Raw genomic sequence first — 17267 nt, 5'->3', positions numbered from 1 at the left:
TAGCATCCTCTCCCGTCTTCACATACCAGGGGCATGGAGTGGGGAAGGAAGAATTTTCCTCTATCTCACCTCTGATCCTCTGACATTCATGCCACACGTATCCAGCCCCTGTACAACCTCCCGGCCCCCTACCCTGGCCACTGTGTACATGGCACACATCTCGCCATGTCCCTCTCTACCCCCTTGCAAAACCCTAATTCCTAACTCACCGACCTCGTAACCCCAATGTGCTTATTCATGTACATTCTGCTGCACACCCTGCACCTTGCCATCACTCATAGCCAAGATGAGAAAATTCAGGGGTCTCCTCCCTCACCTCATGTCCTAGACCACAAGATCCTTCCTTCATTCACTTCCATTCCACCTGCTGATTTTTTTTCTCTATCTGTCTCAGAAATCAATGGCTTTTTTCTTCCAGGCTACTGTCCCCTTCAGGTTCAGCATCTTGCTTATTAGGCAAGCACCCTCTCAACACAGGGTGCCCACTGGGTGCCCAGCTCCACCAATACCTTCTCTTGATCCCCTCACCCTCCACTTGCTCCAGAAATTCTCGGTCCTACATCACCCTGCAGCTGTCATTGCCATCTTCTCAAAATGATAACGATTATTTTAAAAGGCTTCCTTTGCCCTCTCATCACCCCATATCTGCTGCCAACTATTCCTCAGGTCCATCATAGTCAAGATCCTCAAAATAAGAAAACGACATTCACTGCTTCTACTTCATCAGCCATGGTGTCTACAGTGCCTGCAGCCAGGCTTCTGACCCTACCATCAGCTGGAAGCTCACCAAAAGCAATGCACCTTTAGTCTGATTTGCTTGACCTTTATTGTGTAAATGATTCTCCTGGTGCTCCTTTACTTTTAAAATTCTCTCCATTCGTGGCTTTTTTTTTCTTTTAGATTTTATTTATTTATTGAGAGAGAGCACAAGCAGAGGGGCGGCAGAGAGAGAGAGGAAGAAGCAGACTCCTCACTGAGCAGGGGGCTCGATCACAGCACCCTGGGATCATGACCTGAGCCAAAGGCAGACGCTTCACCAACTGAGGCACCCAGGTGCCCCATTCTTGGCTTTTTAAGATACTACTCTACTGGGCCTTCTCCTACATCTGTGATTACTTCCTCTCAGGCTCTTCCCAAGGCACCTCTGCAGTGGCACATTCCTTAAATACTGATGCTGTCATTACTCATCTCACCACAGGAGGGAGGCACAGAAGACACAAAGTATTAACTTCAATCTCAAGGTGGAATAACACGGTTGGGAAGAAAACATATGTACTTATAAAACAATTTTCCAAAACAAACTATATTTAACTGTATTTATGAAAGTCTGCATACAGTCTCCTTTTCAGTAAGGAGAAGTCCTATACACAGACATCAAAATTTACTGGAAGTACCACAGAAGTGTGCTTAAGTGACAGCTTTAGGATTTGTAAACCCTACAGTGTTAGGCAAAGTGTTTAACCAGCAGGATCCCTGGCTTCCTCATTTGTAAGAGGGGGTAGAGGTAATTGTGATATTTAGAGATTATGTATGTAAAGTGCACAAAATGATACCTGGAAAATAGTATTCAATAATAAATGAGCTCTCTTTTTCTCTCATATAATCACACAAAATATACACAATTATTGAGGTTGAATAATGTAGGTCCAGTCAAAAAACACACACCATATAGAAAGAAAGGCCTAACTAAAATGAACAAATTGGGAAACAACAAATGTTGGCAGGGATGAAGAGAAAGGGGAACCCTCTTATACTGTTGGTGGGAATCTGAACTGGTGCAGCCACTCTGGAAAACAAAGTGGAGGTTCCTCAAAAAGGTAAAAAAATAGAGCTACCCTATGACCCAGCAATTGCACTACTTTAGGTATTTACCCAAAGGATACAAACACAGTGATTCGAAGGGGGACCTGCACCCTCATGTTGATAGCAGCAATGTCCCCAATAACCAAACTATGGAAAGAGCCCAGATGTCCATTGACAGATGAATGGATAAAGAAGATGTGGGGTGTGTGTTTGTGTGTGTGTGTGTGTGTGTGTGTGTGTGTAATGACTGTTACTTAGTCGTCAGAAAAAATTGAAATCTTACCATTTGCAACAATGTGAATGGAGCTAGTGGGTATTACGCTAAGCAAAATAAGTCAATCAGAGAAAGAATTATATGATTTCACTCATATGTAGAATTTAAGAAATAAAACAGAGGATCATAGGAAAGGAGGGAAAAATAAAATAAGATGAAATCAGAGAGGGAGACACACCACGAGAGACTTTTAATCATAGGAAACAAACAGAGGATTGCTGGAGGGGAGGGGGGTGGAAGGATGGGGTAACTGGGTGATGGGCATTAAGGAGGTCATTTATTGTGATGAACACTGGATACTACATGCAACTGAAGAATCCTTGAACTCTACCTCTGAAACTAATAATACACCGTATTTAATTAATTGAATTTAAATAAAATAAAATTTAAAATAAAGAGAGGCCTAATCTAGGTCTTCATCAAAAGGCAGGACCTGATTGACATACAAAGGAAAGAGCCTTGAGTGTAGGCATAAGTGACAGTGGATTAAAAAGCACTGAAGCATTTAGATTGCAAATGGCCAGATAAGGGGAAAGGTTTCTCTCCAAAATTTGTCCTTCAAATATTCCCATTGTGTTTAAGTTCCTATAAAGTCTCTCATATTACAAGATACTCTGACAAGTACTTATACTGAATGACCAAATACTATTTGGGGCAGACACAGAAGCCTGAACATTAGTCAATGCTAGTTTTGGATGCTTACAGAGAACGTTAAGAAAATGAAATTTGTTACATACCCAATAGATATTAAGGCAAATAATAACTGTCCTTTGGCAATTTTGGCAATTTTCCTAGGAGTATTATCTCATAATTGGAAGTGTTGAGCATTATGGTACCTAAGCTCTCGCACAGATCAGTTTTAAAAGCAACGAAGTAATGACATTTCAGACCACAAAAATTCCTCTAGAGGGGAAATGAACAGGGTAACTGTCTAAACTGTATGCAAATGACAACTTGTGCTTGGGATGGGATATCTGTTGAGGAAAATTATAAACTCTGGAGAACTACTGGTCGACTTGATGAGTGTCCTTAATGAGGATGAAGACATGGATGCCAAAGATGGATATAAAGATTTTGGATACAAGTATTTCTTAAAATATAAGACTGCAAATATATATTTCTTTAAAAACTCATAATTTCATTTATGATTTTAAATAGGTATGAATCACTCAATTAAAATTATGAATAGATATCTGTCTCATCTGGATCCCTAGAAGTTTTATACATTCAGACTGCTCAAAATTCTCACTTCTTTGGGTACACACAGTAGGCTCCTTAGAAGACCACAGAGATGTCAAGGTAGAGCTTCTGAAGAGGTATACAGGAAGAGATGGAAGACACAAATGTGAGGGCAAGACCACCATCATAACCCACAGGAGGATGGTGAAGGTAAGGGTGACAGCACTGAGAACAGGGAGAGAGGAGACCAGGAGACCACAGAGAAAAAGGATGGATTGATTCCTTTCATGGTCATCTGGCTTCTGATAGCTGCTGATGCCACAGCTTGCAGGCTGGGAGCCCAAGAATGATAGTACCACAAAGAGAGATGCAGATATTGAAAGAATGAGTGAGTTCAGATGAGCTATGAGTTCATTTCACACATATTGAACTTTGGGCTATGGTTGGACGTGACCATATGGTTGGACATTGAAATGGGCAATGCCTTACAGGCTGATTTTACCATGAACTAGCCAAAATTTCTTCTAGGTATTTTAGTAATGCAAAAATAAACATAGAGTGCCTAAATTGAGACAAATTCAATTTTTTTGGACAAACTTCACTCTAACCCTCAAAATGGTTACAACTTTAGGGGACATGAAAAGGCTCCAGAATTTCCATGTAGGAAGGTTTTGGGGAGTGCCAATCTGATTGGAAGCTGGGCTAGAGGGTTTGCCTTAAAGCAGGGTCATACAATAAGCACAATTCTGTTTATTTGGTATGGGAGCATGAGGCGCTGATGGAAACTGAGACACATAAGCCCCACTCCCCACTTCATCCAACAACTTCTTGGTTCTACCACTGAGGGGGAAAAATAAAACAAAGAATGGAAAATGCACTTAATGCCACGGGAAGTTCAGAGTAACCATAGCAAGAAGAATAGTTAGCACTTCAAATGGGAATGAAGTTCAGGTTAAAAGGTCGGAGCTAAAAGCAGAAGTTTGGCATCAAAGCTGGAAGATTAGGTGACCTCTCGGAATAAAGGGAGTCCTGACAAAGAGCTAAAAGGTCTCTTCGCAAATTTCAAAGTTAGGGGGCAGTTCTCCTAATGCCTCTAACTGAGATTTGGGGGCTCCACTTGAGAAATCTATCAAGGTCTAAAATTGTGCCATCGGTGTAATAGCTGGAGCCATGAACAGCTCTTTAAATTTAAATGAATCAAAACAAAACAAATTAAATCTAAAATTCAGTTCCTCCACCATACTAGCGATAGTCCAAGTGTTCAGCAATCCACCCATGCAGCAGGTAGCTACCATGCTGAAAAGCACAGAAACAGAACACTTCTCCTGGACGGTACTTTGGTATCACCGGCAATAAAGACAAGAGAAGGCATATCCTGTTCTTGATTTTCTAAAAGGGATGTGTACACTCAGTGCAGAAACAACTTTACCTTGACCATAACGACGGTAACTCTTCTTGTAAGTCAACGTTAAACTCTTCAAACACTTTCTGTGCTTTCTGAAATTCCTCTTCTGCCTAGAAATGACACATAACAAGTGTTTACACTAAAAATATTGAACACAAGCCATTTTGATAGACAACAACAGCAATTAACATACAATGCAAATAGCTTTATGGCACCCAAGAAACATTTTGAGAAGGGCAGAAATTTGTCTGGTTAAAATCCACAAAATTTGGGGCGGGGGGCACCTGGGTGGCTCAGTTTGTCAAGCAGCTCTTGATTCTGGCTCAGGTCATGATCTCAAGGTGGTGAGATTGAGCCCCATGTCAGGCTCCCAGCGGGGCAAGGAGCCTACTTAAGAGTCTCTCTTTCCTCTCCCTCCCCTTTACTCACATGTGCATGTGCATGCTCTCTCTCTCTTTCAAAAACAAACCAAAAAAAACAAATAAAATTCACATAATTATTTTCAATAACAGTGAAATATTAAGTTTTATTAGACATGAAAACTGACTTTATTACAATGGTTGCTTCTGTAGTCTGGCAGATTTTGGCCACAAAAGCATGTGCTATATATTGCTCCATATACTGCTATGCTCTGGATATTGGACATGGATGCTTCCCAAAGAAATTCTCCATCTAGCAAGAAGTCTAAATAATTACAAGATAGGGCTTACTATCTGTTGCAGATCATGCTATTGGGAAAGATGGTACAGAAACAGTGAAGGTTCCATAGGGAAAGTGATACTCTAAAGGAATCTTGAAGAATGTTCATTAAAGAAGCGGGTGGAGAGGCATTACAGTACATAAAGGTGGCATTTCCTGGGTTAGAATTCCAGTCTACTAATTGTGTGAACTTGTGAGATTGTTTTAACTTTCTTCATCTCAGATACCTCACTGATAAAACAGAGACAGTAATGCCTACTTGACAGGTATTGTGAGTATTAAGAAAATGATGGCGTGGATGTGCCTGGTGCCTGGCACCTATGGGGTCTTACATGAGGGGCAGCTCTTACTGTGGTTGCTCTGGAACTGATGTGTGGGTCATGGAAGCTCTAGTTTAAGATGTGTGTATGCAAGAAGGAGCAGAGGGAAAAGGAGATTCAAAAGTCATTTAGGATAAATAGCTGAGTCATAACCAAGTTGTGCGGGTCTTTTACGCACGCTAAGAAATTTAGATGTGTTTTCTATAGGCAATGCAAGCCATTAAAAGACAAGCAGTGGAGAAACAGATCTAGATATGTGATGTAGAAAGACTATTCAGACAGCTGTGTGTAGGCAGATAGGAGGAGGCAAGACTGGAAGCAAAGGGAGTAGTTAGCAGGTGTCAGCTGGCATCTGTAAGTGACTGGCATACATAGTAAAAGCTACTGAAATGGGTTTTCTAAAAGAAAACGAATATTCTACAAATCCAGCACATGTCTGTACTCCCTGACAGTCACAGGTCATGTCTTAGAATTTCAGATTTGGTTTTCCATCTCAATCTGCCTTTGAGCTTCAAATATGGGCCACAAACACAGAACAAAGTGTAGGCACACATTACATTTGCTGACCCTGCCGTGTTGTTGGGACCAAGGTTTACTCAGACCAAAGTGTATGATTCAGTGTCAGCCATGTGAACTCTCCAATAACATGAAAAAACTTACTAAAAATTCTGGAAAGCAGCCCACAAGTACCACGTTTCACTTTCAATTCTGTCCTAATTCCAACCACCTTTAAAAAGGAAGTACAGATGTACCTCATTTCACTGTGCTTTCCTTCATTGTGCTTTGCAGCACAATACTGAGTGTTCTACAAATTTAGAGTTTGTGGCAACTCTGCATCAAGCCAATCTATAGGTAATACTGTTCCAGCAGCATTTGCTCACTTCACGTCTTTGTGTCACATTCAGGTAATTCTTTCAATATTTCAGCATTTTCATTATTATCATATTTGTTATACAATCTGTCATTAGTGATTAGGACTTGCTAAAAGCTCAGATAATAGCATTTTTAGCAAGATGATGTTTTTAATTAAGGTATGCACGTTGTGTTTTTAAACATAATGCTATTATGCACTTACTAGATCACGGTATCGTGTAAACATACCTTTTGTATGCACTGGAAAACTAAAAAAATTATTTGATTGCTTTATTACAATATTTGCTTGCCATGGTTGGGAACCGAACCCACAATATTTCTGAGGCATGCTTGTATTTAATTTCAAAAAGCAAAATTGCTACAGGTCATAGAATACAGAGAGTGGTGTCAACAGTGGGATCCAACTTACCTTAGAGATTCGACTTTCATCCTTCCTCTTGGAGCTCTGTAGAGCTTCCAGGTGGTGGCGAGCACTATCATAGTCCACCAGCTTCCGGCTGCGTTTTGCAATGCGATTCTGCCAACAAGGAAATGCATGCATGGTTATAGACTCTCTTTTTGACTAATAAAATGCTTCCATTGTCCAGAGTAACTGAGGATCTTGATTTGAGATCGAAGTGAACTAGAATTTCAGTAAACAAATGATACATGGAAATCAGACTATCACCTCCAATTCTTCATGTAAAAACCATTAGGTCAGTATTTCTCCTTCCAATAATAATTAGGCTGATCGTGAATAGTTGAAGGTAGAATTTGTAGCAGACATCAGAAAAATTCCAGAATTGACTGAGGGGAGCAATAAACCTATACTATCTTTTAGCCTCTATTCTAAATTTTTAAATGTTCCATTTTGAAGATCATGGAAGACGATATTGGGATTTGGTTTTATAATTCTAGTAACATTCACACCCAACATCAGTTCCACCAAGCAGATTTACTTCCTAAAAAGTTCTTTTTCTTAGAAGTGTTTCTCAATCTTTTGGGTCAGTAGAATCACCTGAGGAGCCTTAAAAATATATTGATTCTTAGAGACTCCATTTCCATTTAGGATACAGACAGCTGCAATGAATGTCACTCTCATGCTGATGAGAAAAAAATCTGGATAATCTATAAAAGGATAAGTCTTCTTGATTATATCAGAGACCTAAGGTCACAAGGCAGCAAAATAATCTGAATTCTTTTATTTAGGAAGAGGGTCAAAGTTTTCGAAGAAGAGACAGACAACAAATCATTTGTGCCAAAAAACCAGGGTACAGTAGAAGTTGTGGCCAACATACAAGTGGACATAAAGAAGTCAGCCAAATGGCCTATAGTGTGGGCAAATGTGTCCCTTTGGGAAGCTGCATACCCAGGACACAAATTGCACTTATGGTAAGCTCTTTCCTTCAGCTTCCACTGGATGCTTTAAGAAAATCTGGGAACAAGACAACAAGACACTCCCTTGAGATGCAAGTGAGAATGAGGTGAGCTATGGCTGCTACAGAGTGACCACCAACCCCTGCCCATTGCTTGGCTCTTTTTCTCTTACAAGGTAAAAGCTTTAGGTTGCTTAAGGAGGGGGCAACAAATCCTGCCCACAGAGACCAAGCAAAGATATACTGCTTAACAGACAGGAGGAGAAGCAAAACCAATCTGGCCCTGGGAGAGGATTAGGAAACCCTGTGGCCCCTGTGATATATGCAAATATCACTGTTACACAAGGTTACACAAGGAAGGATAGAAGAAAAAAATCTCTCCCGACTGGGGAGGGGCATAAAACCTTTCTCCAACCACAGTCTGACTCCTTTAACAAGCAGAGGTCTGTTCCCACTAGGGCAGGGGTAGGGAACTTCGGTCCAAGACCAATCACAGATATGAGGCTGACTTTGCTGAAGACAGGCCAAGAACTCTGTCTCTCTCTTTCCCTCTCATAAAAAAAAAAAAAAGACAGGCCAAGAAAGTATAATAAAAAAGAGCCTTGCCCCCATTACAAGTCCATCACTCAATAACAAGCCATAGTTGCCTACCACTGGAGGGAGTGGGCAAGTGTAGAGAGACAGGTCCCTTCTGCCCTTCTGCACCACAAGCATACAAGGAACTAAAATCTGATGGGCAGCAAGAATGGGGAGAAAAATTCTCTGGCATCCCAGGACCAGGACTGTATTAGAGGTATTAGCTATTTTGTGGCATAACAAGTATTTTTCATGAGTTTGTCTTTTGTTTTTTAACATTGTTTATGTAATGTTTTGGTTTTTTAAGCTTTTTATTTATTTGAAAAAGGGAGAGGGAGAAGCAGACTCCTGAGCAAAGAGCCCTACATGGGGTTCAATCCCAGACCTACGTGGTCCCTACGTGGACCAAAGAAGAGGCAAAAGCCAGACTTCAACCCAAGGGTCTGAAAACGTTATAGATGTTAGAAGATAAGCACAAGGCATTAAGCAGCCCAATTCTAGAGGCATGTGAAAGCCATAGTTCACTGAAAGTTGTAACAGTAATAATAATAATAACCAACAAACATAAATCCAGCTCAGTTCATGATCAGATTTGCACCCCCACACCACTGGCCTGACAAAATGCCATTTCTAAGCATTAATATTACTTCAGTCTTCACTATACATGATGTCTGAGATTCAATGTAAAATTATGAAACACACACACACACACACAAGAAAACTCATGAGAAAAGATAAAGCTAACAACAGAATCAGACTCAGACATGACCCAGATGCTGGAAATACCAAACAAAAATTTTAAAATGCCTCTAATATATTAAAGTATCCACTTGGAAAAAGAGAATAAGAGACATAAACTTAGGGGTAACGTTTCTGCAGAAACGTTAATAGTCCAAAAAAAATCAAGTGGAAATGGTAAAAATAAAAATTGTATCAGAGAAGAAATATTTCTTTGATGGCCAATTGCACTTAAAACAGCTATGAACAGTGCACTTGAAAATACATCAGGAGAAACTATTCCTATTAAAATAGAGCAATAAGTTGAAAAGTAACTGAATCAAGAATACAAGGCATGTAATACAATATTAAATGGTCTGACATAGTCTAATTGTAGTTTCCAAAAAATATGAGAGGTTAAGTCAGAAGCAATATTTAAGGAGATATTGCTGAGAAACTTATATAATAATGAAGACATCAAAGTACAGAAACTCACAGAACCCAAGAAGGATCAACACCAAACAATACCAGTCCAGATACTTCATAGCTAAACTGCTTAAAATCAAGAAGAATAAAGAACAAAGGCAAGGATTACAGAAAACTCATCTTGAGAAACGATGCAAGCCAGAATATGATGACATAACATTTTTAAGGTACTGCAAAAGAAATATGCCAACTCAGAGTTATATTCCCAGTGAAAATACCTTCCAAAAAATAAAGGTGAAATAAAGTCTTTCAGACTGGGGCACCTGGGTGGTTCAGTCAGTTAAACATCCAACTCTTGATTTCAGCTCAGGTCATGACCTCAGGGTCATGGGATCAAGCCCGACTTTGGACTGTGTGTTCAGGGCAGAGTCGGCTTGGGATTCTCTCTCTCCTTCTCCCTCTGCCCCTCCCCCTGTTCACAAGCTAAATAAATAAGTAAATAAATAAATAAATAAATAAAAGTTTTTAAAAGTCTTTTTCAGACAAACAAAAGCTGAAAGAATTCACCTTCATCATTGGAATTTTACTACTAAGGAAAGCTACACACACACACACAAAAAAAAGTAAGTGCCAGAAATTATAAAATTCTGGTATATATATATATGATTTTGGGTTTCTACTTTCAAGTTCTTTAAAAGGCAATTGAGAAGGCAAAAAAAAAAACATGTATTGTGTGGTTTATAACATATATAAATTAAAAATTTGTGACAATAATAACAAAGGAAGCAAAGAAAGGACTAGAGATATGTTGTTTATATAAAAGTGCTATGATAGTATTTGAAGTTACAAAGGAAAAGTTAAAGATGTATGTTATAGATTACAGAGCAACCACTAAAAACTTAAGTAAAGAGATATTCTCTCTCTCTTGCTCTCTCTCTAAAATAAATAAATATCTTTAAAAAAAAAAAGTAGGGGGCACCTGGGTGGCTCAGTTGGTTAAGTGTCTGACTCTTGATTTTGACTCAGGTCATGATCTCAGGGTCGTGAGATCAACTCTGTGTTGGGCTCCATGCTCAGTGGCTAATATGCTTAGGATTCTCTCCCTCTCCCTCTGCCTCCTCTCGCTGCTTGCATGTGACTGTGAGTGCACTCTCTCTCTCTCTCTCTCAAACAAATAAATCTTTTTTAAAAAGAGGTATAACTAACAAGCAAATGATAAGCAAATTTAATTACTCTGAGGTAAGGCCCAAGTACCTAGCCTCTTTGAAAAGACTCCTAGTGGTCCATTTATGCCCAGCCAGTCCAATCTGAGAACTACTACAGGTGGAGACCCTTAAAAACCTTTAAATTTTATGTGGTAGGAAGAAGAAAGCAACACTAGTATACTTATAGCATACAAACACAGTCATAACTCAGATCCTCAGCAACCTATAGTATGGGTGTTGCAGGGATTACTCCCATTTTACATGTAGAGAATTTTGAATTGCATGAGATTAACTTCTAACTTGTCCAGAATTGCTCAGGGTCACATGGGTGCAGGGTCAGCAACTAAGAGTCAATGCCTCCTTATATCTTGAACTCTGGTGCCCTCACCTGCTTCCCCAGCCCCAGCCTCCTCTTGACTTCTCTAACCTACTCCATCATTCCACTGTCACTCTATTCTAGTTCTCTGCACCTCCTTCAGGATCAGTGAGAGGTGGGTTGGGGCAGTTACTCTCATTTGGCTGCTTCCAATCTCTTCATCCTCTACACCTATACCACTTCCAACTGGTGTTAGTAAAAAGCACAGCTTACTCACATTTGCCTAAAGATAATGGGATGAATTAGTCTAGGCAGGATGCAGTGAAGCCATGCAGGGAACCTTGGTGGGTATAGTGTGCCTATGAGGTGACAAAGCTCATTATTTTTAGCAAACACCTAATTATAGCTTCAGAGGAACACTGTTCTTTGAAGCAGTGGCCTTGTGTAACTCTATGTGACTCTGATAAAGCTCTGCTTCGTGGACTTTCAGGGAAGGGGTCAGGGTGTGGAAGTCTTCTTTAGTATCTCCCAAGAAGCAGATCTTGATTTTTTGAAGATGAATGTGATTTTTTGAAAGGAGCCAAAATTCAATTACTTCCAAGCCTGGGAATAAGGTGGAAGAGTACACTAGATGATCTTTTTTTGTTGTTCAAAAACAAGAAGTGAAATAAATAATATGACTCATTTTCTTGTGTAACTGACAAGTCCGTGCAGAGCAGGGCTTACTACGTGCCTATTCTGAAGGCCGTCACTCATTTTGATATGCACATACCTGTGTTGGAAATACAAATCAATCTTGTTTCCTTACCTATGTCATATTTGAAAAACTTGAAAACAGAAGTAAATCTTTTAAGTAAGGGTAGAGTTCATTCACCTTAGCTTTTATATGGAAAATGATGCAATTCTTATTTAACCACCCAGTAGTAAATCTAATTAAGTAAATTTACTAGTTTATCCATAGTTTAGTGGAATGGTTCAACTGAAATTTCTTCAGGCTTCCCATTGCACACTGACCTATACAGTAAAAAGTTTAATTTATTGTATTCTTTAAAATTTCAATAATAACCCCAATTTAAAATTCACTTTGGGGATCCCTGGGTGGCGCAGCGGTTTGGCGCCTGCCTTTGGCCCAGGGCGTGATCCTGGAGACCCGGGATCGAATCCCATATCGGGCTCCCGGTGCATGGAGCCTGCTTCTCCTTCTGTCTGTGTCTCTGCCTCTCTCTCTCTCTCTCTCTCTCTCTCTCTCTCTGCTGTGTGTGTGTGACTATCATAAATAAATAAATTTAAAAAAAATTCACTTTGGCGCACTGCTGTAAATATACGTGTAGGTACTTAGGTGTGGCTGCCAAGATAGGATCTAAACTACATTTTACAATAACTGCTCACAGCTGTAAGCCTGCCTGTGTTGATGACAAGCTGGCTCTTATTATAACATTGATTTTAGATGTCAGTGCTGCATAATAAGAACTATAACACTGGGTGCCCTGCCAATCACAGTTGGAAAATTCAAACATCATTCCCTCATGAATGGTATTTCATAGCCCTTGCTGGTGAGCGGCAGTAAATATTTGGAAATTTGCCTGACGTTTTAACTACACATGGACTGTTTGATTTCAATGGAAGTCAAGGAAGTCAATTGTGTTCCACGCTTTGAAAATTCTCCACTCAGTATTTTCAATCATTAGCTCCCTTTCCATCAATAACCCATTCATTACATAATCATTCAGCACTAACTTTACGAAGTGATAGAGTCTAAACCATTTCTACCTTGCATTCAGTGAGCAAAGAACAGAGACTAACCTAAATGTATCTTCACAGAAAAAACATCTTTCACTAGAAACAGCTATCCTATCTACCCTCCATATCCAAATGGTTTCCTTTCCTCGTTAAACACTGCTGTGTCCTCAGCTCTCTATCCTATGAAATGGTTTCACAATTATCTGTCTTGGTTGAAACCCTATGTGTACGGTATGATATTATAAATGTGACTTTAGAGAAAGAGAGAGAGATCATATCAGCAACACTATTGTTTGGCATATTGTTTGACTTATTTTCAAGACATCCAGCTAGGTGTCATTATGCCCAGATCTCTAGTGTAAAGATGGTTCAGTTACTGGAGGATCATCTTTGGGCATGACCTCAACCATGGAGCTCAAGAAAAGAACCGCTCAAGCAAAAGTCCTACTGAGTTCTTCACCTTTCTGATGTGGAACAAACTGAAAAGACTAACTAATATCACCTACCATAATTTTATTTAATTTATCTAATTAAAGATTGATTTATTTTTAGAGACAGACAGAAAATGTGCACGAGTCGGGGGAAGAGCAGAGGAAGGAGAGAATCCACAAGCAGATTCTGTGCTGAGCCGGGAGCCTGATGTGGGGCTTCATCTCATGACCCTGAGATCATGACCTGAGCTGAAACCAAGAATCAGATGCTTAACCCACTGCACCACCCAGGTGCTGCATCATTTTTTTTTTAAATCTATGTTTCAATGCAGGTACTTCTGTGTCCATTTGTCTTCTAAAATTGTATGCTCCTAGAGAGTATGGCCAATTTCCAAATAACTACGGCCAGCAGTACTATAAAAGCTAAGACTATCCATAATTTTTTTGATGATGCTAAGTTTTTGATCCTGAAACTGAACAATTTTTCCAGTATGTTTTTCTCTGGTCAATCGCATCCTTCATTTGCTTCATTAAACCATACTATGCAGGTGTATTATATGAATAATTTAGACTAGTTGCAAACTGCTTTGAAAGTTTCAAGTATGAAGTCCAAGCTTTCTCCTATTCTCTTCTGATTTATTGGGAACGGATTTTTATGGAGATTAAATTACCACTGAATAAACGATATTCTGAAGCAGGATAATGATCCTAAGACTGTTTGCTCCATAAATGTTGCAAAGTCTAAGACAAAATGTGGCTGTCTACCAAATAATCTGAAAATATCCCAAGATGCATTCCCTAGAAGCTAGGGTGTGCAGTCTCACAGAATTCTAAAATTTTTTCAATTTAATTTTTGAATTTCTCAGAAACTTTTAAAAAGCCAACTTACACTTTTAAATTAGGACACCATCATGCAATGGCTTACTAAAGTGTTATATCAAGGGGAATCTGTCATTCAGATTTGTTCTCTGTGACATTTTGCCACCAAGACCTAGTCTGATCCACTGAGATTTGTGTCTGGTGCCCCCGTGTTCCGAAATATACTTTGGATGTTGGCCAACTAGTTGTGAGGTATTATGTATGGGACAAAGGAAATCAACATCGTTGATATGAATGCTGAGAAGTTTCACGATGTCCCATGGCCAAGACCAGTGCACATCATGGCAGCTAGTGTCCTGGTGTTTGGCAATGGCTACAAAGCAGGCCAGGTTAAAAGTGGAGCTTTGCATCAGAAGTCACCTAATTCAGGCAGTGTAGATGGATGGATGTTGGTTTCATGGCCTTCGTCACCCTACAGGAAGGGCAGCTCTTCTTATCTGGTACTCCTCCTTGAGCAGGAAAAACAACTGGAGGGCAGATCTATTCATGCTACCATCTGTTAGGTACAGACCTGATGGATTAAAAACCATCTCTACCTCCTGAGTCAATTCGAAATCTACGATGTTCAATCCTCCACTTATATAGTTTCCTTCAATGAATCTAAGTGTTAAGACAAATGTTTTAGACAGGATATTTTTAGACCCAGTTGCTAATGTATTTGAAATGCTTATATCTTAACAGTTCAATTTGAACCAGAATATTTTAAGGAGAGAAAAAATATGCAGGTGTGCTCTGAACAGTAAACAAGGAACAATCAGATCTTGGTCTCATGTTTGCAGCGAAGTTTCTCCTTTCCTTGTGACTGCAGTTTATTCTAATGGAAATTCTCCTCAAATGCTCTACAATCAGAAGGTTGGAACATAAAGATTGGAATTTTTGGTATCTGGTTTGCAATTTTATATCTAGAGTGTGAAAAAGACATCTGTAGAGAAATAAAAGCTGAAGCAGTTCGCTAAAGGGGAAAATGTGATTTCTGTAGCTATATTTCATTTCAAACTGATAGGAACAGAATAAAACTTCTATGCTTAAATAAATGAAAAGTTACCGTTTTTGATGTCAGCTTGTGGACTCTGAATTCCACTTATCTTTTGCCCACGTTCCAATAAATACATAGAATCATTCCATTCTTCCCTTTATAGACACAAAGTAAAATACCTTTATGTCGGGAAACTGGCCCAGATAGGTATCCAGTGTCAGCAAGGACCCATCCACTAGTTTTTGATGGAAGTCTTCCCATAGAACATCACATTTCTGAGAGAAAAAGAGAAAGCTGCTGAACGATTTTAATTGGATACTTTTTGCCAAACTTCTAAAAAAAATCAGAAATGGTTAAAATTAGATAAATAGTACTTCCCTGGATAATAGATGCTAGAAAAAATATGGATTATTGAATAATACAATAAAATTTTAAGGCAATTAGACTACCCGTTCTAATTGACAGCATAGGCTACTGAGGATACAGGCTACATGGCAAAGATGGATCCCTGATGTCACCATACCTAAGCTGCTCACTCCAAAGTCTTTTACAAGAGAAAGAGAGGGGGGGGAAAGAGAGAAAACCACTTTTGAAAACTACTTTTGGGGGCTTACTTGCTTTTGTGTCTTTTTTCACACTTTCAATACTAATCCTCATTATTACAGATCCCAATTCAAGAAATTCATGCCAAAAAAAACTTAAATCCTCCGTAAGAAAACGCTCGTCTTCTGATGTGAGTAGATGCTCTGCCTTCAGCTCCTTCACCATCACAAGAGCCCATTATTTGGACCTGCAACTAAAGATTCCAAAAATCTTGGCAGGACCTATGAGGACCAAGGTGGGATGGTAGCCATTTTCTTAAGGAACAAACGTCAAAGTGGCATCTGCCACTCACAGAATTTAATGTGATGTTCTGGAAAGCTATTACTGCAAGTTTCTATTATTCCCTTAAAAATTCTTTTCAGGATAAATTTTTAATTATACACCATTCATTGGAAATTTATCACATGAGTAAAGCATTTAACAACATGATGTTGAAACGGTATCATTATATTGAAGAAATATACACGAGAAGAGATAATTATTTAATAACTACATTGGAAAGTGGTGTTTGGAGGCTGGTTTTTACCAGATTTCTATTTTGAAAGTTTTATAAAGAGGTAACAAGGCCAAGAACTTTTTGCACAAATAAATCTTTTCATCTCTGTCTTAACAAGATTACGAAGATCAATGTGGGGATGTCAGAATTGTCATGCACCAGCCGAGGACTGCACTGTTAACCTATCGGTGCATCACATATCAAACCTTCTCCTGAGCTCAGGCAGCTGCATCCCTGAGGTCTTCTGTGCCTCCGTGTTCATCAGTGAGCTCGTGTGAAGTGGGCATGACAAACACTGCTCTTTAATAAAGAACTTGGACATGAGAGAAGCCCCGATAGGCAACTTGCTGACACCAGTAATAATCACATGTACTGCTGATGACAGGAATATACAGCCATTAAATGTGTTATTAGTAGGAAGAATTCTTATTCTCACTTTGCTGATAAAGAAGCTAAAGCCTGAGAAGTTGAAGAACGCACCCAACACCATACAGACAGAGCCACCCCTGGTCTCCACCCCACTGGGACTTCTGCAAAGCAAAACATACTCACTTTCTCACTTCCCACCAGCCAGATGGCCCTCAGCTACAAATTGGATTTCAGGTGTTAAGACATGTCTAGGGACAAAGGCTTCTGGAAGTTATATTCCTATTAGCAGGCTGACTGCATCTGTCCTTAGCTTCTGCAGGCCATCAAATGCACCAGCAGCATTTAAGTGAAATATATGCTTTTTGTGCCTCCTGAATCTGCTTTCAAGAAAGGATAGGGGAAGGAAGTGTGCAGGGTTGAAATCAGTACACAGAATCATGCCATGAGCCTGATTCTGCTGCTGAAATGAGCTAAGATGTATAGTAAGAAACAGAAAAAACACTATTCTTATTCTGGAGAAAAATATTCCGTAACACATAGCTCTCTACCCCCGTAGTTTTATAATCACAGTGAGTTTGGGAGGATCTGGAGCGTAAAACTGTCCGGTGTCTTCTGAGTACATGGT

At 39.5% G+C, this 17267-nt stretch overlaps 1 protein-coding gene across 4 annotated transcripts in view; it reads right to left on the bottom strand.

The window, feature by feature from the left end:
- AMPH (amphiphysin) overlaps window positions 1–17267 on the bottom strand; it is a 216146-nt gene that overhangs the window by 63364 nt on the left and 135515 nt on the right. For all 4 annotated transcript variants that reach the window (XM_055300729.1, XM_055300732.1, XM_055300730.1 and 1 more), the window contains exons 5-7: window positions 15354–15449; window positions 6963–7070; window positions 4686–4771 (exon numbers count right to left, since the gene is read on the bottom strand). In XM_055300729.1, coding sequence (XP_055156704.1) covers window positions 4686–4771; window positions 6963–7070; window positions 15354–15449 — 290 coding nt within the window. The remainder of the gene's footprint in view (window positions 1–4685; window positions 4772–6962; window positions 7071–15353; window positions 15450–17267) is intronic.

Source organism: Nyctereutes procyonoides, unplaced genomic scaffold (genome assembly GCF_905146905.1).
Source record: "Nyctereutes procyonoides isolate TBG_1078 unplaced genomic scaffold, NYPRO_anot_genome, whole genome shotgun sequence".
Classification (NCBI taxonomy): Eukaryota; Metazoa; Chordata; class Mammalia; order Carnivora; family Canidae; genus Nyctereutes; species Nyctereutes procyonoides.
Note: the sequence above shows the minus strand (reverse complement) of the source record. Positions and strands in the feature narration are given on the sequence as shown.